Here is a 21,024-nt window from a genome sequence, read left to right on the forward strand (position 1 = left end):
ATTTAGTCTGTTCTGAAGATGTTGAGTATGAGGCAAGGTCTTATACGGAATTTAGTCCCTGGGTGTGGTCTCAAAGAGATGAAGCATGGAAAGAAATACGTGGTTAGGGGCAAGACTGAACTTGTCCCATTCCTCTTTTTCATCTTCTTTGTGGGTAGTGTCCCACATTTGGTTTTCCCAGGTTGCACGCTTTAGCTTTTTTTTAAGGACTATGAGGCTGAACATAGAGAAACAAGTGACCTATTCCAGAGTACATCAAATTTTTTTCATCCATTGTGACTTGGTTTAGAATAGCATGTTGCTCTATGAGATTAGCTACTTCCATTCAAAAAGACCCCTCAGTGTTACCTTTCCACACAGTGCTATTTCCTAAATCTTTATTTGCCTCCCACAGTTTTCCTATCGTTCCACCTTTATGGCTCATATGAGATACTATTAGTCATTGTCTCAGGTGCTCAACGCCTACTTATCCTGGCATCCACATTCTGTTCCAACACACACACACACACACATTATTTTTTTTCAGTACAGTTTCGACAAATGTGGGGAGGGGCATGTTGACGCAAAAGTCATGGATATAGAGATGTGTGTGAATGACTGCATGCCATGACAGAACCACGATGGTTGCTGTGTTGTTAAGATTTGCATCAGGGAATTGTGATTCATGTGATGTTGACTTCACATGTTGTTTGTATCACGTGATTTGCTATGTTGCTCACAGTGGTTAGTTTACGTCTGTGAATTTACAAAAACATAGAAATTAGGTATTGTGCCAGATCCTTGATGAATATGGTTATGAAGAATCTGAGGATCATATGCTATCAGCTGTTTGGAATTGTCATTAAACAAAACTCAAAGGCTCAGTTGTTCAGCCAATGGGGTGCTACTACATTAAGTGATTTTTAATAATTTTGCATTAACATTTGGTAGATATTTTCCTCTCAACTGAGGTAAGTGGCTGACAAACACACTTGCTTAAATACGAGATGGAAATACTAAAAGAGGCCACATAGAAATAAAGCACATCTAATATCAATGTTTCACATCTAATATCAATGTTTAAAAAGCAGTCCTATTTCCAAAAGGATGGATTTAGGTTTGATGTGAAATGATTACGAACATGCAAGGTGGCCTGAGTGGGGTGGAAAATATAATGTCGTTTAGATCTCAACTCTTGAGGGCGCCCTTTGGTCTTCTTTGGAAGTCTTGTAGGCCTACTCCATGGCCTACATTTCCTGTCAGGGAGCACCATTTACGTTCAGATAGGGGGAGTGGGGGACTCTCCCTATTTTTTTGTTTTACTTTCTGTAGCCATTGTCTGTTGGCATGCTAGTTTGGAGTTCTGTCTATATCCTGATGATGGCACTGATCTGATGTAGTTATGTGTGCCGGAAATTCAATGGACCTACAACTTCTCATAAAATAACATAACATAGAACGAAAAGTAACCTCAGTTATGGACTAGTCACATAATCAATGTTCTGAAAGAAAGTGCAATGCTTCGATAAAAGCTACCGCAGTATTTTTTGATCACCTCGAATCGCCTCATCCCCTTTCAAATCTATTACGTCACTTTACACACAGCTTTGGGGTGGGACTTCAACGCGATAGAGACATGAAATTGGACCAATGACAATCTTCTACCTCGGTTTGAAAGATTTGTGAAACCCAATCACTGTGCAGAAAAGCTAGAGAACGTAGAATGTACCTTCCCCCTTTAGCTATCTCTGAGTAATACGGCCTTTTTAAAGTTCCGAAGGGGAAAGGGGAAGGGAGACCTGAAAGAGAAGAAAAGGATAGGAACTTTAGGGGACAGGTCTCTGGTCCATATAAACGGAAGAAATCAGTCGGATGGAAAATATTTGTTGAACATATATATATATTTTTGTATTTTATGAAGATATATATTAAAGGATATATATCGATTATACGGGTAGCTAACTGCTAGCCATCAAGCTATTTTGGCGTGCTAGCTGCGAACAGACAGACAGCAAGGCAGCTAGCATAATAACCAAACGACAAAGGAAATAAAGCCAGCAAACTAGACTTAAACGAAAATATCCTTTTTGTATCTTTCGCCCGCTGTGGGTTGGGGCCTTAGCTACTTTTGACTAACCTGCGAAATTATACCAAGCGAAAAGCCTGACTGCCTGAAAAAATCTTCAAAAATTAATTAAAATGGCGGAGCCGGACAAATTAAACATCGACTCCATAATACAGCGTCTTCTGGAAGGTGAGGAATGAAGTAGCTTGAATGCTCTTTCTTTCATTGCACTTAAATGTGTTTTAAAATACAAAATGTATTGAGTAATATTGTTTGTTATTAGTTGTACATGCCACAATTTAACATAATATGAATCATTTGTTTTTCGGGTAACACTAGTTTTCTTTCGGGAGGATGCTAGCTAGATGGCTACCAGGATAAATGCACTTAGCGTAGGGTAGATAGCTAGCTAGCTAGCCTAGCATTTCTAGCTAAACCCTATCAATCAGAGAGCTAGCTCACATTAAGTTTAAATAAGCCTGTATGTAAAACAACGCAGTAACCTTACGCATACACATGTTTAATCTTTTGACGATAAATAATTTGGTTATTGATTATAGTGACCAAGTCTCACATCTCGCCTATGCTAGCATAATGTATTAGCTAGCTAGCTTAACTGGCAAAGACTAGTTAGATGATAGCACGGAAACTAACGTTTGCTACTGTTTCTGATGCAACGCGAACAGTAAGCCCCTTAACTACACAACAGGCTTGCTGGTTGGGTTAGTTGGGTAAAATGGCTAAGAGTTTTAGAGCTCGCTAGCTAACACTGCGTTAGCAAAGTCACCTTGTGTGGCATCAGGTGACAAGATGTTAACTTGTGGAGTAGGAACAACAGACTTCATGTTTTGACTTAAACACCTAGCTAACAATTACCCTCCTTGACTTGAATTTTACCAATGTCTTTTGATACCATATTTTTAGTGCCTACATTAACTTTTCTCAAGCGAACAGAGGCCGTCTTGGCAATCAGACTAAGAAGGAAATGTACCCTGATGGCACTAGCTATTAGTATTGTAGTATTGAACTTCTAGATCTCTAATCAAAGATGTATATTTGAAATCTAGTTTAGTAGCAGGTCAGAACTCAAGACTTAAGTGAAGATTACAACACGTCTTATCCTTCTAATGTTCAAGATTGAGGCATTTACTGACATTTTAAAACACTTGCAGCAGTATTATCTTACGTTAATAAATAAACTGTGCCAAGATTTAGATCTATTTAGATTACATTTGGCTCTTGTGTCTTTTTTAATATTTGGTTTCTGTCAGGGAAGATGAGTTACACACAGTGACTTAATAATCCATGTGTCTGTATGTAGCAAATCTTGGGATACTTTTATGGTATTAATGCAAGGGTTTCTGTTCATGCTAGATTTCATTCCATCCTATTTGTATCTTGGTATGGGATCCTTTCCCGTTTTTTGGGGGGGGGGGGGCTAACTGTACCATTAAAACGGCAAACAAAGGTTATGATAGTAATGGGATTAATGCAAAGGTTTCTGTTAGTGTTAGCTGCTGTTCTATGTGGGGTCTTATCCTATTGTGTTTTTGATAGCTCTACCATTAAAACCTCTCATCCCACATAACACCATCAAATTTTCCCAAGTGAAAATGGATTGTTGGATATTAACTTAGTGAATTTGCAGGGCTTATAAATCAATGGTTTGGTTTTAGGAATGTAAAGTAGATAGCAAAAGGTGAAGGATGACCAAACTCCGTAGATGGTCGTATTTGTACATAAAAGTGGTTTGTTTGACTTTTTTTTCTCGCTTAGATCTTTTAAAAGTTACAGAGAAATAGACATTGTGCAATTTAAAAACCCCATTATTGTAACTGAAAAATACATCTATGGGGATTTGCGAGGTGTCTGAGCCTGCTATCTAATGTTGGCATAGTACTACCCCAAAGGGAAACAACGATGTGTTGACGGATTGACGGAGTCGATAGTTACAAAATTTGGGAGTTGCACGTCAGGCCACAAAGAGGTTCTCGGAGAGGGTTTGAGAGCGCTCTCTGTCTCTCCGAAAACAGACAACCATAAATCTGCCTTCAGTTTCTACCATTCCTCATTGTGGTTTCTATACCTCAAGTGCAAATTCTTATAGGTATTTCTAATTTCATTTAGCCTTATTCGAATGACACATTCAAAGGCACCTTGCTCAGAACAATTCACAAAATCCACCTTCTCTGCTACAGCATAGCATAGATGTAAATCACAAGTATCCCAAACACCTCCACATCTCTTTTTTGACCTCTGGGACTTTTTAGTGTAATCAGAGATAAAACTCGGAATGCCATTTAGCTGTTAAAGTAACATGCAGAATACGGGTTTTGACGGAACTTGCCATCTCTACTACTTCTTATTAATCAGTAGTTATTAAACTGTTAATTTTGTAGATGAGAAAATAATAGCACTTACCCTGCCAGTTGTCCCTTTTACAGTGAAGTGCAAGGTGGTTGATATCACTTTTAGCAAGTGGTAAGGATATTTAGAGAACGGCCTGTTTGGGCAGAAATGGAATGAGATGTTACTTTTACAGCTGTATGCCTCCCAACACCCTCAATAACTTCCTCTTTTGATCAAATCTGGTTAACTGGCATGTTTGTGGTGCTGCCAACTGAGGAAGGCTGGGCGATATCTACCTTGCCCACCTGTACCTGTGTCTCCCAAAATACATTTGTGGTGTTCTCTTTTTTTGACCCTGGATGGATGGCACTGATCAAGCAAGGTGAAGTTGCTTCTGATCACTGATATTTTTAATCTGTAATTGTAAGCATCTAACGTCTTGAAAACTATTGCGTTCAAATATTGATGCTGTCTAGCTAGCTAACAGTGTTGGTTCATTATCGATTGACCGCCGTGCTGCCACCATGCATTTTATGAGCACAATGCATTTTATGAGCAAGCCCATGGGCCATTTATACAGTGTACTTTTCTTGGGGCCGTACTTTTCTTGGATGGCGGGGCCGAACTTCAGGCATGCCTGACCCAACTGAGATGTATTTTCAGAGGTGGTGTTCACTAATTGCACACTAATTGGGATCACAGCTTCCCTTTCCATTTACAGAAGTGAGCAGTATCATAATCATGTTGAAGTTAAACAGTTTCAAATAAATGTCATTGGATCCCATGGGGTTTTTGTGATATAGAATAATATTAGTTATACTGAAAGCCACTAGATCACCACCTAGCGTATGTTACAAAGAATGAGCAGGTCACAGCAGGGGAATACTAAGACTTCATTACTCAAACTCCTCAAACCCAAAGAGTTTGTCTTATGCTCTGCTATGCTCGTCAGGTTTGCACGACTGTTCATGTTACCTGTTACAAGATCGGTTAAAAAGTTGTCAGTAATGGCAACCATGTTGTCATTGTTGGACTTAAAATGAAAATACATCTTGTGAATTGGCTGTCTAAAACGTTGAACAGACTACCTCTTTTGCATTGTGAGTCTCAAGATTATAATCCTTAACTCTAAAACACCTAATTGTTTGTGTTCATTTGAAATGTTTATCTTAATATTAGGGACCAGTTGATTGGATAACCAAAACCGCTTGGGCCTGTTGCTGGCAGAAAAGAAAAGAGGTTGCACGATGCCTGACACAGTGAATCTCCCTCTGCAAAGAAGCTAGAGGAATGGGCCTGTTCGCTAAGCAGTGCTTTTGGGTTCAGGGTTGTGCTAAATTTAAATTTAGGCCATGTAGGAAGAGGCAGATGACTGATGGGATGGCATGGAACAAGACAATAACTAATTCATTGCAATCTGCATCAAATACAGTGTCCCATTCTATTGGATACATGTCACACCAAACTGTTACAGAGGTCTGGTCTGTGGCCCTGTGTTTGTATAAAATAGGGTTTAAGACCACGCAGAGCCGTTTTGTCATGTCCTGGAGATGAGATTTAAGCACTGGGTTTTGCCATAAACACCCTGTTCATAATGTGTGTTGAATCCCTGATGGAAGACTTCAGATAGATGCCTAGGCTAACTGGCTATGGCTGCTGGTCTGTTTGACTGCTGTATGCTGTAAGCTAACTCAGGGGTGTGCAGGTAGTACAGAGTGATAAGAAGCAGCTTGTTATGCCTCAAGCATTTGACTGCACCCTCTTCCTTGGACATTGCCTCATCACAGTTTTTTTCTTCTTTTTTTTCTTTCTATTGCACTTTAGCACTTTTTTTTACACTGTCAGCATTAGCATGCCAAAGCCTGGTGACAATTTCTATTTTCTTTTCCAAATGCAGTCTTCGTATCAATCGTCAGATAAACAGGCACTGTGGAATGCAAATCTGTGTCTGTATGCCAGACATCCCAGTAGAAAGAGGGAGCAGGTAATGATGTTTGATCCGCATGACAAGTGTGTGTTGCGTAAGACAACGCTCGGGAACGGTTTGATGTGCTAGTAACCCTTTCTAGCCCTTTCCCGGAAAAATGCATGCCATTTATTCTGTGGTTGGAGATGCTATGTTTGTGGCTTTCCCAAAGGCTATGCTCTTGTTGGTTAGAATTTAATGTTCTTTCAAGTGTTAAGTGGCTTCCTAGTTTCGGCTAAATTGCCATGAAGAAGCAAGTAAAGCGGCCTTTACCTAACTGGATGGCCCTACTTATTGAGGAAGTGCAGCTATGAAATATTAATGGTAAGTGTTTACCATAAATTCCCCTAGATAGTGTGACAACCTGTTGTCATGGTTCCTTTGCACCTACTGCAATTGGGCTATTTAAAAACCCAAAGCTGAAGGCAAGAGAGGGCCTCTGATAAAAATTAGACCTGGAACCATTGTGTGGACCTAACAGGTGTCTGTGACGGATAGTTCTCACTCTCGCCAACCCCCCCCCCCCCCCCCCCCCACACACACACACACACACACACACACACACTTCCTTAACCTCTGCAGTTTGACTTGGATGGTTGCCGCTGTTGTCAGTGTGTGTTTTGTATACAGTTTCACATGCAGGGTTTTGTCCCTGTTCTTTCAGATGGCTTAGCTGCTGTTGGGGTCTGGGCTCGACAGGGAGGGGAATTAATGTGGTTGTTATGTCATACGTTTCTGTACGAATAAGCATTTCTGCATGAATCAATAACATTATTGTCTGAAGCCTTAAAGCACATGAGCTTGGGTATGGGTCATGGTCTAAATATTTGTGAGCTAGCTATAAAAACAATTACTATTGCAGGCTTCGTGTAACTAGGAAGGGATACTAAAAAAAAAAGAACTAGTGTTAAGGGCTCCGACTTGCTTAAACCATGTTAGATTATTGATTAATTATAAAGATATTCTTACTCACTTTGAGCCTTAAAAGTAATTTAGCATAAAGCACTCTATAGATCATTCAGTGCTTTTTCAGGACAGTAATATTGAGGTGACCAGGTGATCATTAGACCATGGTGAAAAATGTTAGTGTCTTGTCATTAAGTGGTCACAGCCAATTAAAGAAGTAGCTATGCATAAGCACGATAAACTGCGTTCCTGCTTAACTCACCAATTTAATCAGGCAATTTTCCAGGCCAGACACAAAAGTGATGCAAGCTAGTTTATGCATTGTCAACAAGAGGTACATTATGTTGTATCTCTTATTTATATTAAACTGGCTCACAGCTCAGGAAGCTAGTCTTCTGTATATTGTTAACTAAACTAATAATAATTAATGTAATACACAGCTAGAAATTAGTCAAAAGTACCATGTTCATTATGTTGTATAATTCTGGTGGCGGTCACTGACATTTTAAGAACTTTAAAATTCCACAACCTTTGTCTAATACTATATTTGTTAACTGGGATGATATTGAAGTGAATGGATGACTGGCTGAAGGCTTTCAGTTTACAGGCAATCCACCTGCTGACATTTTACGTGCCTCATAAAATTTTAACTGGTGTGAGTTCAGGTGCCGTTGTTCTGAAGTATTGGGTGGGGAGTGCTGCACCAGCACCCTCTCACAACACTCACAAACAACTGACATGACGTAACATGTTAACTGTCTAAACGGAACTACACATGCAAACAATTGCAGAAGGCTGCCTGTTTTGAGATTGAACGGTCTCTCTAGTTGTTGCGTTCATTAAGCTGCCATTCTCTGCAAATGTGTGTTGTGTTCATTTGCCTTTGGGTGCTTTGCAAAAACACTTTGTATGGCACGGCAAACCCAGACAAGGGACATGAAGTTTCCCATCCCATGCGGGACAAAATAAACAGGCTTAATAATGATGGTATTTATATCCCCTTATGTAATCATGGCGACCTTTTTTTCCACTCCTGTCCTTTGTTTTTCAGTGCGTCTCGGAGCACGTGCCAAGGTTCCTCTGAAGGTGCCATCTGTCATAAATATAGCGTCTGCGATGTACATTGATCAACAGGGTGTCCGCGGGGTCTTAAAAAGTCTAAAATTACACATTTTCCATTTTAGGCCTTAAAAAGTCTAAAATATAGCGATTTTTTTTTTTGCACTATATGTCTAAAATTGAGTTGGAGTAATTTAAGACCTACGTTTCAATGCAAAATATCGACCCAAAAAATATATTTTTTTACGTCCTTTTCCACGCCGTTCTGTTTTTTCTTTTCCTGTAATGGGCGCAGTTATGGTCCGTGTAGTTCTACATGACATGTTGCTGTTAGTGGAACGTAATAAGAAAACTACGGATGTGAAACGGAAATGTACTCTCGTCACTTGCAGTAGCAAGTATTTTGATTCCCTGTGTGCGAGCAAGGCGGGAAGTTATGAAGTAGAAGACAACTAAATGGCAGAAGAAGATGGGGAAATGCAAATTCAATGATAACTGGCTCTCGCGACTGGAATTTTCGGACTGGTTGAAACGCGTTCCCGACGACAGTGAGGCTTACTGCATTCTCTGCAAAAGAACTCTAAAACTCGTCACCCTGGGCATTAAGGCACTGGAATCGCACACAAAGTCAAGTAAGCACCAGGACTCAGCAAATGCGGCGCGAAATTCGCATGGTATAGCCCAGTTTTGTTCTGCAGCTAGCATAAATAATAGCTCTACCGGTAGTACTAGTTCTAGTGCTGCGTCCAGCATTCGCGAACAATTGGGCTCATCTGACACTATGGGCAAGGCTGGCAGCAAAATGGCAGAGCTCCTCTCAAAATCCAATGCTCTGAGGAGGGCTGCTAAAGACAAACTCTCCCAGCTTAAGGTTCTGGAGGATGAAATTGCCACCAAAAGTGCACAGCTTAGAAGCATGTAAAATAATGGATGTTTATACAGCTGCGGAAAAAATTAAGAGACCACTTCAAAATTATCAGTTTCCATGCTATTTTGACCAATTGTCATTTTTCTGCAAATAAATGATCTAAATGACAATATTTTTATTTGAAATTTGGTAGGAATGTTGCCAGTAGGTTATAGAATAAAACAAAAATGTACGTTTTACTTTAACACATACCAATAAATAGTAAAACCAGAGAAACTGATAATTTTGAAGTGGTCTCTTAATTTTTTCTGCGGCTGTATGTTTGTTTCATTGACAATAAATGTCAATTGACCGCAGTCTGGCTTTGTTATTTCTTTTTTTTGATACGCCGTGAAGGTCTTAAATTGAACCCATGATGGTCTAAAAAAGGTCTAAAAAAGTCTAAAATTGCACTTGTTAAAACCTGCAGACACCCTGGATCAACCACAGGCTAATAAAAAAACACCTAGCGGAAATTAACTGAAGGAAGTTAAGTTGGGTTTTATCCATTTGAAGACACAGATAGTTTCTCAGCAGTCAGTTAGGGAAATATTTAAGTTCCATTTTTTTTTTTTTGATGGATTGATTCATGCTTCCATTGGAAAATGCATACTATGAAAGGTTTTTTTTTTGTTTCTGATCAGTATGAAGTGCCAAGTAACGGCACTCTTTAAATTGTAACTGTTCCGAAATTGCGGTCCGCAAATGACAATAGACCTCATGTATATGTGTAAATTTTAATGTGCATCTGCAGGGCCCTTGTGATTTGCTTTTTTTTTTTTTTTCCTTTGAGAGGGAGAGGGGGGGTATTTTTGTTATCGTTACAACCCATCTGCCTCCTTGCGTTTCTCAGGTTTCTTGGTTGAACACCCAGAGGCAGTTCATTCTCACTGACTAGTCTGTGTCGTTTGGTATCAGTTCTGATGAGGCATAAACCAGGCTTAAGGCATTGAAGGTGGATTTGGCGTGTAGCTATGCCACTGTGACTTTGTCCCTCTGCTGAAGAAAGTACACACCAGATGATGGGCCCTTTGGGTTTAAAGCGGTTCAGAAGTGATCCGCTTCTCACCCAGCATCCAGGCCAGCCGCAGGCGCATCCAACGCCAGACCAAACAAAAGGATTTATACTGCAGCTCATTTACGGTTCCTGGCTGGCAAGTGCTGCATGGCAGTCTGATAATATAAATGAAAGCTTTGATTCCTAAAAAGCACTCCAAGCTATGCACGAATGCAAACAGGAACATAAAAGGGGGAACAGAATTTAGGTTCTTGCTATGGCGTCTTCTAAAAACGATATGGTGTCTTGAGTTTTTGATGAAGACACTGGGCCTTTGTGAAGGCTTTAGACATTGCTGGAGTGTTGCATGCAACAGTGAGCTGTGGCTACTCGACTGAAGCCTGTACTACAGAGTCCATATGTGAGTGCACACAGAATAGGGTTTAGTCAGAGCTATTACATCACTAAGCCTCTGCAAGCCTTGACCATGATAATCATGAGCTGGGTCTGGGTGTTCCTGGGTGGTTGTTGTTCATCTTCCCTTGTAACGTAATGCTAATGCAGGGCTAATTCTGAAAGGATTTTTCATCAGATATTAGTCCCACAAAAAATGCTGTGCCAGAAGCCTCTTTTACCCTGCATTTAAAAATGTTCCAGAAAATTTTGTAGAGCTCTGTTAAATTTAAAGTCTGAAAGTGACAGTTGGTTCATGTTGCCTGAAGTCTTCTTTTTAGCAGGCAAAATCTTTGCAGTTGTTTTGTTTCTGTTCTGCAAGAATGCTTTAGCGTAGCTACCAGCACTCAGGAAAGGCCCAGCAAACTGCAAGTAGTTTGTCAAAGCATCAGAAACCAACTCTAGCTCCAGAAAAGCAGCTACCTCAAGGTGACAAATTCATACATTGCAGTTAACTCTGTGCATTTATCTGTTTTGATTATTTAAATATTAGACTAGTCCTTGTGTGACTCAAATACAGGCATGATTGCCCCTGTTGTTCGCATGTGACATCACTGGCTTAGTACCTGACAAAGCAGGCAGGGAGTCACACACATGGTTAGCCTTGTGATCACTGTCTGAAGGGCAAGGAAAACCAATTAAGAGGGGTCACAGTGTGACACATCATTAAGGATTACCCTCAGCACCCTGACCAACAGGGAATCGGATGTCTCAGTTGTGGTTGCAACTCGTGTGTGAGTGCGTGCGATTGTTTTTATGAGAAAAAGACCCTTTAATGGCATGTCAAATGCAATGCGATGTGATCGTCTAACCCTTCACTGTTTGTTTGTATGTTTTCTCAGAAAACCTTTTGAGCACAACTCTCTCAGCACCCTCTTTACTAAGCTCACTGTTGCTTATTGGCCCCAGTGGCTAAGTTTAGAGTAAGCGCTGTCAGGGCTTTAGTCGGTTTTAATCCTGGTTTAAAGTGACAAGCAGCGCAGTCCTATTAATACTCACTTTCCCCCACGCTCGGCTCAAGAGCTTCCACCGACCAGGGGCCTCCTGCACCTCACTCGCTGGGCCCCAAGAACACAGACCTGTTCAGGTCACCCACCATGTCCTCAAACCAACAAAGTTAACCCAAACGCCATCTCAGAGCAGGTGTAGATGTTGAGAATGGTGGTTGTGGTGTTAACGTTCAGACAGTCTTGCATATTGTAGTGTTGATCTGTTTTCATATCCTGGTGTTAAGAGTGGTGTTTGGGTCAGTCAGAGGTGCCTATGACTTGTCTGGGAATTCCCTGCCCCTTCACTGCATTGCATTTGCTCAGTTAGTCTGGCCAACTATCATCAGCGATCCACTTCACTCACGTAATTGGACACGCCTTTAACCAATCAGACCAACGATACTACACAACGATACAACGATCGGTAATAAAGCAAACACATCTTTTTATGTATGAATTGTTCCAGGGCAAGTTTCTGTTCTGTTTTCAAAGAAAACTTGCCTTTGAAATCATCCAAGACAGCCGCGAGAGCAGTATCGAAGTTTTGCTGAGGTTTGGCGGCCTCCATGTCCAATGTTTTCAAACCTTCTTGGCCGTCGCGTTTGCTACGTAGACGTGGTTATTTTAAATCCGCCAATGGCGCGCCAGGTAGCCAAAAGCCAGTTTGTGATTGGCTCCAAGGATTGTGGAAATCTTGAAATGAACGGGTATCCATACTTGGCCAGACCCAGTTCTGAGGCAAAATCAATTTGGCCGGAAGAAGTGGGGCGGGACTTCCCAGACTAGCCTATGACTGGTGTGTCTTTTAAAAAGGTTAAGTGTGCAGTTTGTTCTGGTAGGGTAATGCATTTTGTAGACAATTTGGTAATAAAAAAAGTGTTCAGGCTTAAAGGTTGTTTTTGTTACATTGCTGAGTGCTGTCATGGTACCTTGTGTTTCACAGTGCACAGTAAGTACAGACACACAACCAGAAGCTTATGTAGCACAAATTAACTTTTTCTTTTTCAACCAAGAAGAAACGGGGAACTCTATTAAATGGTACAAACGGTAATAATTTATCATGCTGATGAGATATCTATGAAATGCAGGCAGTTCTCTAAGAAGAGAGCAACTGTGTGGGATATTTCTGCTCAGATTCTGCACCAACTTGTCATTGACCCACAACGCACGTCAGTGCCACGCAAGCTCCCCTCTGTCCCTTGCGCTTCCTCTCTCCCCTATTTCCCCTTTTCTCTGCACGGCATGTTTTTACCCTGCCCTGCCCTGCTACGCCCATACACTCCAACCCTCATCTGTTTTCAGTCTGTCATGTGGTAGCTTGACTCTACCCTCCACCCTGCTGCTCTGTGTTCTGTTTTGGCCCAGGGCAGGTAGTAGAGTCGAATAGGCCATGTTTGAGGATTGCTTTTGATCCCAGTGTTTTGAGGTAACAGAGTACCTGGACACACACACACACACACACACACACACAACGAGTGAGGAAAGGCTCACGCACACCGCAGAGTGGCACAGGAAACAAGTGTGCCCTAATGTGATTCCCTGCCTGTGAGTGTCTGCTATGAATAATACAGCCAGGTAGGCTGGAAGTTGGTTGTTGCGGGCTGCTGGTAGGACTGGAAGGACAGCAGAGGGCCAAGGCCACTTGTAATACTGCACAAGTCACCATATCCCTAAAATTTGTGTCCAGAACAAAGGGGGCCAACGTGTTTAAAGCCATTATATGCAAAATGATTAGCTTATAACCAAGAACCAGGGGAACAGCATTTAAAAAATGTTGGATATGTGGATTTTAATTCACTTTTCATAAACTATTGAAGCCGCCTTATAACTGGAAAACCCAATAATAGGTCTTTGAAGTGTCCGAAAATCTACAATAGGCCCTGCCCACTTGGCGAGTTGGAAAGAAATTAATGAGGCCATCAGACCAAAAGCATTTTACACTCTCCCATTTATAAGAAATAACAGAATGTAATGTAAACAAGAAAGTCAACTGTTTTTCTGCATGATTAATATGGTTGTTCTGGGTTGGCTGTCAGCAAAGTCTTAAAAATGAACATGTCTACTCAGGAAGGAGAAATATGATTTGAGTCACATTGCTGAAATGCGATCCAAGAAAATGGACAGATTGAGTGAGGAGACATTTTCTCATCTAGTGTCCTCATTGCGTAATTGCAACATGCAATTCTGTATATTAGCCTGTTGATAATCTCAAAGGGGAGTGTGTGCCTGACCTATATTATTCTTGTGTGATGGAGGCTGAGTGCACACTGCAGGAAATCATACATTCATTTAGGTTTCTAACCTCCATCTTGTAGCTGTCGCTTCTATTAAGCTTCCGCTGTACAAGCCAGCCAACGCTCTACTGCAGTGTTGCCAACAAGCAAAGGGCGAGGGTTTTTTTTTTTTAGTTTTTATTTTAGTTGCTTGCACATGCCTTGCATTTCTGTCGCATGCTCTCTCCCTCCCTTTCTCTCTGACCTCCATTTCTCTCCTTCTCAAGTCTTACCCTTGAGCATCCTCTAGGTCATTAGCCATTTTAAAATCTCTCTTCTCTTGACTCCGGCTCAGCAGCTCCACATTGCGGCCTTACTCTCATCATCTTATTTTCTCACTTGCTTGCTGTCCCTGGTATACACCCTTTTGTTTTACCATTTATCAGCTGTGTTTCCCCGCTCGGCCCTCTTCTGTCCTTTCATGAAAAACTTGCCCTCTTTTCTCTCTCTCTCCCTCGTTCGCTCAGTCTGCCTCATTGCAGTGGCTCTGTTGTAGTTACATCACCACTCAGGCTTTGCGTCTCACGTGCTCTTGGTGCAGCGTGTGTGTTTGTGTGTGTCCATGTCTGTTCATGCCTCAATGTTTGGCATGTGGGTGTGTCTGGCCCCATGTTTTGCACAGGGTCTTGTTTTCTGTCATATATAGTCTCTACTGAGGGAGATGCCTATCCTGTGAACAGACAGATGAAGACACACACGTGCGCACACACACAGATCAAAGTGTACCCTCATAATTGTCCTTTCACTGAGGCCTCAGTGTTCCTTTGTGTCTAAATAGGATTTAGCCCTGAGACCTGCTTTGAAGTGCTACTCAGGCTCGGTACATTTTGATGCACTGCCATTCTTTTTGGCCAACATAGTTTGACATTTTGAAACATTTTTGTCCTTAATTGATGTTTGATGTGTTGGTTCAGTATTCTCTATTTGTGTGTGTGTGTGTGTGTGTGTGTGGAGGGGGGCCTTTGTCTGATCTATCTAAATCCTCCATGTCTGTCTCTCCAGTGAAAGGCTCTCGACCAGGCAAGAATGTGCAGCTGACAGAGAATGAGATCCGTGGCCTTTGCCTCAAGTCCCGGGAAATCTTCCTCAGCCAGCCAATCCTGCTGGAGCTCGAGGCGCCACTCAAGATCTGCGGTGAGTCCCATTGGCTGCATTAACGCCATCAGCAGCACCTCTGGGTCCTGTTTCTTTTTTTGTTTTTGTTGTTTGTTTGTTTTTGGTGTCTGTGCTTGAATAGTGTGTGCACAGCAGTAAATCTTCCCAAGCCGAGGTCATAGAGCTTGTCACATGCTGATAAGATTATCTGCCGGTGCAATGGCAATTGTTGCTGTGGCAGTATCTGTCCTATAGACCACTATCGGTTCTCATAGAACCCTTATCAAGAGCCACACCTATGAAAGTACTATCTGTCCTCATGTCCGTTGATCACTAGCTCCAACAGTTCCTATGCCCCTTCTGCATGTTATTCATTTGTATGATCCATTGTAAAAGTGGACATTGCTCATTAGCCTCAGAATATTTTGAACGCGTATGTATGAGCACTGCGCCACTCCACAGCCAGTGTGTACACCCTCAGTGTCAGCTTAACTAGGTCACCTCATTTTAGCTGGCATCACTTTTTGGATGTGAGATTTGAACCCCACCCTACCGTCCCTCAGTTTGCATGTGTTCTGAAGGCATTTCATGGTGTGTGCAGGTGATGTACACGGCCAGTACTATGACCTGCTGCGGCTCTTCGAGTACGGTGGCTTTCCTCCCGAGAGCAACTACCTGTTCCTGGGCGACTACGTGGACAGAGGCAAGCAGTCCTTGGAGACCATATGTCTGCTGCTGGCCTACAAGGTGAAATACCCCGAGAACTTCTTCCTGCTGCGCGGCAACCATGAGTGCGCCTCCATCAACCGCATCTATGGCTTCTATGATGAGTGTGAGTAACCCATGCCTGTTGCTACATACTCTTTTTCAAACACACACAAAGATAATTTTCTGCAACAAGATTGATTTGTGTGAGAGAATAGACTGCATCAGATCTCAAAGATGAAGCTTATTAGATATGTTTGAGCCTTTGCCAGATATTTTGGATTTGGATATTTTGCTAATTGGATATCTGTGCTCTTGTAACCCACCCCCCAGTCATTTTTGTGCACCAAAAAACCTCCACAGTTTAGCTTGACATAATGGAAGAAGCAAAGCTGAGATCTGTGTCTTTTATCAGGAAATACATTCACAAAGCGTACGCATGTAGTCATGTCCTGCACAGAGCATGAACAAGCGGTGTTTACTAATTAATGTAAACCTCAAAGCTCTTTTTAGACATAAACCACAACTTGTAAAAGTCTTGTGGCTATAAAACCATGACTTATTCATAGGCTCAGCTCTTAAGGTTGAATCGCAAACTGACTAACACGCACCAAATATTGATTTGTGAGTGGCTTGAGAGGCAGCTACAGCAAACCCACATGCAAAACAAACACTTTTATGGAAACGACAATGCAGGCCTAATCCTATTTATGGCAGGAACATGCAGGCCCATGTACTCAAAACACACACACATCGGCCCACAGAATCAGGGCCTAATCCTATTGATGGCCATATATGTGCCCGCTTGCGTATGTGGCCTCTGTGTCGTACGAGGTTACAAGGTGTTGAGCCAGCACATTTATTTCATGTGCATTTAACGTTTGGTGAAATGCCTCAATAACAGAGCAGACATGTAGACATTTTAAAGACACACAGTCCAACTTCCTGTTTGACCACAAAATGGCCACCTTGCTGTGTGCACATAGAACAGCCCCCCCCCCCCTCTCGAAGTATGTCTGCTACAGTGTGCAGGAAATCCACACAACAGATTTGGTTTTGTATCGTATCCACTTAGCTGTTCATCTAATGCTGTTGTTTGTGCGCTTTGCTCCTTTAGGCAAGAGGCGGTATAATATCAAGCTTTGGAAGACCTTCACAGACTGCTTCAACTGTTTACCTGTTGCTGCCATTGTAGATGAGAAGATCTTCTGTTGCCATGGTGGTAAGTGCTTTCAGTTACATCGCAAAATCAGTGGGGTTTTTTTTTGCGAAGCCGTCAATATGCTCTGCATGTGAACCATTCCATTGAATGTGTTTCGGCTTACATTGTGTCTGTGGTGTGATCTTGAGTGTTTTGTGCACAGTTAAAAGATGTGCCCTGTGTGTGTTTGTGTATGACCTAACTCCTGACTGTTTTACCCTGTCTGCAGGACTCTCTCCTGATCTGCAGTCTATGGAGCAGATTCGTCGTGTGATGCGTCCCACAGACGTGCCCGACCAGGGCCTTCTGTGCGATCTGCTGTGGGCTGACCCAGACAAGGATGTGTTGGGCTGGGGCGAGAACGACCGTGGCGTCTCCTTCACGTTTGGTGCAGACGTGGTGGCCAAGTTCCTGCACAAACACGACATGGACCTTATATGCAGGGCACATCAGGTAAGCACTGGGGCTGGAAGAGACGTGAAGGGGGCATTCTTATTCCCAATTATTTGTTCTCTGTCAGACATGGAATAGGAAGTTGGTTAACCAATGGGGGCATTAATGACTAGTTTTATTCTGTAGTGGCCATTTTGTGACCGTTAAATTATAGGTATTAGATATTTTTGTGCTCTTAATCGGTGAGGTCCTGGCAAAGTATTACGTTTTGGACATGGAAGGAGTCAAACAGGCATATGCAATGTTCCTCAAATTCAGTTGGTTCTATAGTTGTATTCAGAATATCCACTTACTCACTATGGCCTATGTAGAAAAGTCTCAGTTCACTATGTGGGAATCATATGTCAAAACAACGGCAGGTTTCTGGCACTACTTTCGAAAACATTCTATTTTGGTAACTTTGCAACATAGTAATGCTAACGTGGAACAGCTAAACGACTTACCTTTGGTAAAAAGAATAATATTGTGATATTTAGCTAAACTGCAGACTATATTTGCCATGTTCACTTAACAAGATTGTTTTCCTTTTCTTGTGTTCCTACTGTACACAAATTAAGCCTATAGAAAATAAAATTAACATTAAATCGAAATCATTTGTGGTGGAATGGTGAATGACATGTAAACTTACGAATGTCTTCAGTCTGTTGACCTTGCAATGAATTGTGGTATACTGGAGATATATCACACTTTAATTTGTGGCATGTGTAAGTCTTTTTTCTAGTGCACAGAACACTGCTGATTTCTCATTCCTAATCTTTGTGTGTGTCTCTCTCTCTCTCTCTCAGGTGGTAGAAGACGGTTACGAGTTCTTTGCCAAGAGACAGCTTGTCACACTTTTCTCGGCGCCCAACTATTGTGGAGAGTTTGACAATGCTGGAGCCATGATGAGTGTGGACGAGACGCTCATGTGCTCCTTCCAGGTGAGCTCAACACCATGCAAACATACTTTTACATACTTTTACATGATTGACTGCGATCTGTTGATTATTAGTTCAGTGCTACTGTTCTGTACTCTCAAATGAGCTATGACGTGTTTACAGGAGAGTGCCTTCATTAATTTACATTATTTTGGCCTAAATGTGTTGGTTGAGGCTCTCTCAGTTAGCACTTAGCCGCTTACGTCCTCTAGCCTAGTGTATTTCTGTCTGGTTCAACATGATATGGTTGCATGCAGTAAGTGGAATACCTTTTCTGTATTTGAAATATCTGTCTGTGTCTCTGGTTTGCAGATTCTCAAACCTGCAGATAAGAAGCTGTATAGTTACGGTGGAGGAGGAGGTATGGGATCAGGCCGTCCAGTCACCCCGCCACGAAACTCAGCGAAGGGTGCAAAAGCCAAGAAATAACACCCGCTGGATATCCCCCTCTCCCCGACATTTCCTTTCTTTCCCTCTCCTCCTCTTTCTCTACCTCCCGCCCATCTCTCGCCCACATCACCAAACAGCAACATAAGCAAAACTTGTACCCAGGGTTTTAGCCACCTCCCTTCTTTTCCTGTTTTCTTCTTTTGTTTTAGTTTTTCTTTCATTTTTTGTAATTAATATCTTGTGATGTATGAGGGTGACGCTGTATGCGTGTGTTTCCGTATGTATGTGTGCGAGGTTTGTAAAATTCTTTGTGCTCGTCCTGCCTCCCTTTAACCCCCCCTAAAATTTGTCTCCCCCCTTAGTCCTCTTAGGGAGATGTCTGGTCTCAAAGGCAGCAGTGAGAATGCACACCCAGGCACAAAGGATGTGTTTTTGAAGTAAAAAAGTCAAATGGGATGGGGTAGACAAAATGTCGAGAAGGGAGCATAAGTATGGGTGGAGCCACTGCTATGTATGTCCAGGCTGTCGTGTGTATTAATGCTGAACACAAACCTTTTATCCTGTTGTCAGAGGGAGGACCAGCCTGTCTGTACTGTAACACATTTATACACATGCACACAATCTCTCAACCACTGATACCGAATTCAACACGTGTAGACCGACTTAAGGGGTCAGACAAAGGGGGTATTGGTCTCTGAAACCCAGTGATTTTTAACGCAATCATGGATGTGAAATTCTTATTTTTTTTCTTTTTCTCAATGATAAATAAAGAGAACTGTTTATTTAAAAAAAAAAAAAAAAAAAATGGTGAAATGCCCCACTTTGCTTACTGCTTGTTCCTGGTCAAGTTCACCTTTGCACCTTTCTGATACTATTTGGCCAAGTTTGTTGCTTTTTTTTGTGTTCGTTACCCTCCTCTCCTCTCTTCCCTTTTTGAATAACGAGTGCTGTTTCATTGGAGCCTCAAGATCCCTTCAGGGTTGAATAGCAGGGATCTTTTGATGAATAACAACCACTTCCTGCCTGTCTACCCCTGACTGTACCCCCCACCAAAAAAAATCACTTTGGCCTTCTCTGAGTTTCATTACCTGGAACTGACTGTAAATAAAAGGCCAGCCCCTCATCAGTTATGTCTTCATCAACAGACCTCCTTTGATCCTTTCAATAGATCCCTCTTCTTTTTTTTTGTCTTTATCTGCCTACCATCAATTCTTTTATTTTTTTCCTTTTTCTTTTCTTCTTAGTTGATTATTATTCCTGTCTGGGCTGCATACATACGTAATGACCCTTGTGAAAAATGGGTTTGGACATTCAAAACCACTTTCAATTTTTCTTTTTTTCACATTTTTATCAGGCTTTTCCATTTTAAGGCTTTGTTGACTGTCATCAGGAAGATGCTAAGTGTTTTTTAACTATCTGCTAGATCTCTGTCTGTTGGCAACTAAAGCCAGGCTGTAGGTCTTGCCACTTGGATGACTCCTCTGCTAGAGCAAGATACATGGTTAATCATGTTATCTGGTTGCAGACAGTTGATGTCTAGAGCACATGCTAGAGTAGCACCCCCTGCTGCCACCACATAACACCCACACTTGATGACATCAGCTGTTCAGTGCTTTCTGTCTCTGATAGGAAATTAAGTGACCGCATTTGTGATTAATGTCCTTGGAGTACCTCAATATATTACTGAAGATGGCTGGAGTTCATTACCATTTTGTAATTTGGGAAAATATTGAAACAATTTCTAACGAATATGGGCTAAGGAATGGGGAATAGCTGTTTGAAAACTGCTTAGAAAAAATGTTTGCCAAAATGAATTGAAAGTGCAACCAATTACCCACCCCCTTAACGGCTCTTCAAGACAAGCAAATGACCATTCTTTCTTGAAAGTCGTGTCCTGATGGTTGTAACTTTTTTATTTTTTTTTTAATCATAAGTTGAAATTGGCTTTGTGTTTTAATCAGGAACAGTTACATCTCTGTCTGATCTGTCATGTAAACTGCAGACCTCCGCTCATCCAGACTTCTTCCAAGTGTCATTGAATCAATTACATTAAAAATTGCATTTCTTATTCTATAAGGTATTTTTGGGGTCATTGCATGTCTCAACCAAAGGGTAGGGCCCAAGCCAGCAAATTGTCACCAGATGGATACGTTATAGAGAGGGCTGCTGCAAACTTGTGGCTGTGCAGGGCAACAGTACCTCAAGGTTTAAGATGCATGTCATGCCATACTGTTTAGTTCTGGCCGTTTCTAATGAGAGAAAGGAAGATGCTAATTTTTACTGGACAGTCTGCCATTTCATTTCTTAAGATGACCTTTTC

General features: G+C 41.7%; 1 protein-coding gene across 1 annotated transcript; it reads left to right on the forward strand.

The window, feature by feature from the left end:
* The first annotated feature begins 1,764 nt into the window (after positions 1 to 1,764).
* ppp1caa (protein phosphatase 1, catalytic subunit, alpha isozyme a) lies at positions 1,765 to 20,774 on the forward strand. The gene is made up of 7 exons (XM_080856425.1): positions 1,765 to 2,233; positions 14,946 to 15,077; positions 15,640 to 15,870; positions 16,861 to 16,965; positions 17,174 to 17,397; positions 18,183 to 18,317; positions 18,627 to 20,774. Exons 1-7 carry the CDS (start codon positions 2,179 to 2,181, stop codon positions 18,741 to 18,743), a joined length of 999 nt encoding a protein of 332 aa, XP_080712551.1. The 5' UTR covers positions 1,765 to 2,178; the 3' UTR covers positions 18,744 to 20,774.
* Positions 20,775 to 21,024: the final 250 nt, after the last annotated feature.

The sequence above is a fragment of the Sprattus sprattus genome, assembly GCF_963457725.1.
Source record: "Sprattus sprattus genome assembly, chromosome: 18".
In the NCBI taxonomy this organism is placed as follows: domain Eukaryota; kingdom Metazoa; phylum Chordata; class Actinopteri; order Clupeiformes; family Clupeidae; genus Sprattus; species Sprattus sprattus.

Coding starts and splice junctions, on each gene's coding strand:
- ppp1caa (XM_080856425.1), top strand. CDS start 2,179: ATGGCGGAGCCGGACAAATTAAACATCGACTCCATAATACAGCGTCTT. Junction 16,966..17,173: donor GATCTTCTGTTGCCATGGTG/GTAAGTGCTTTC, acceptor CCCTGTCTGCAG/GACTCTCTCCTGATCTGCAG. Junction 17,398..18,182: donor TTATATGCAGGGCACATCAG/GTAAGCACTGGG, acceptor TCTCTCTCTCAG/GTGGTAGAAGACGGTTACGA.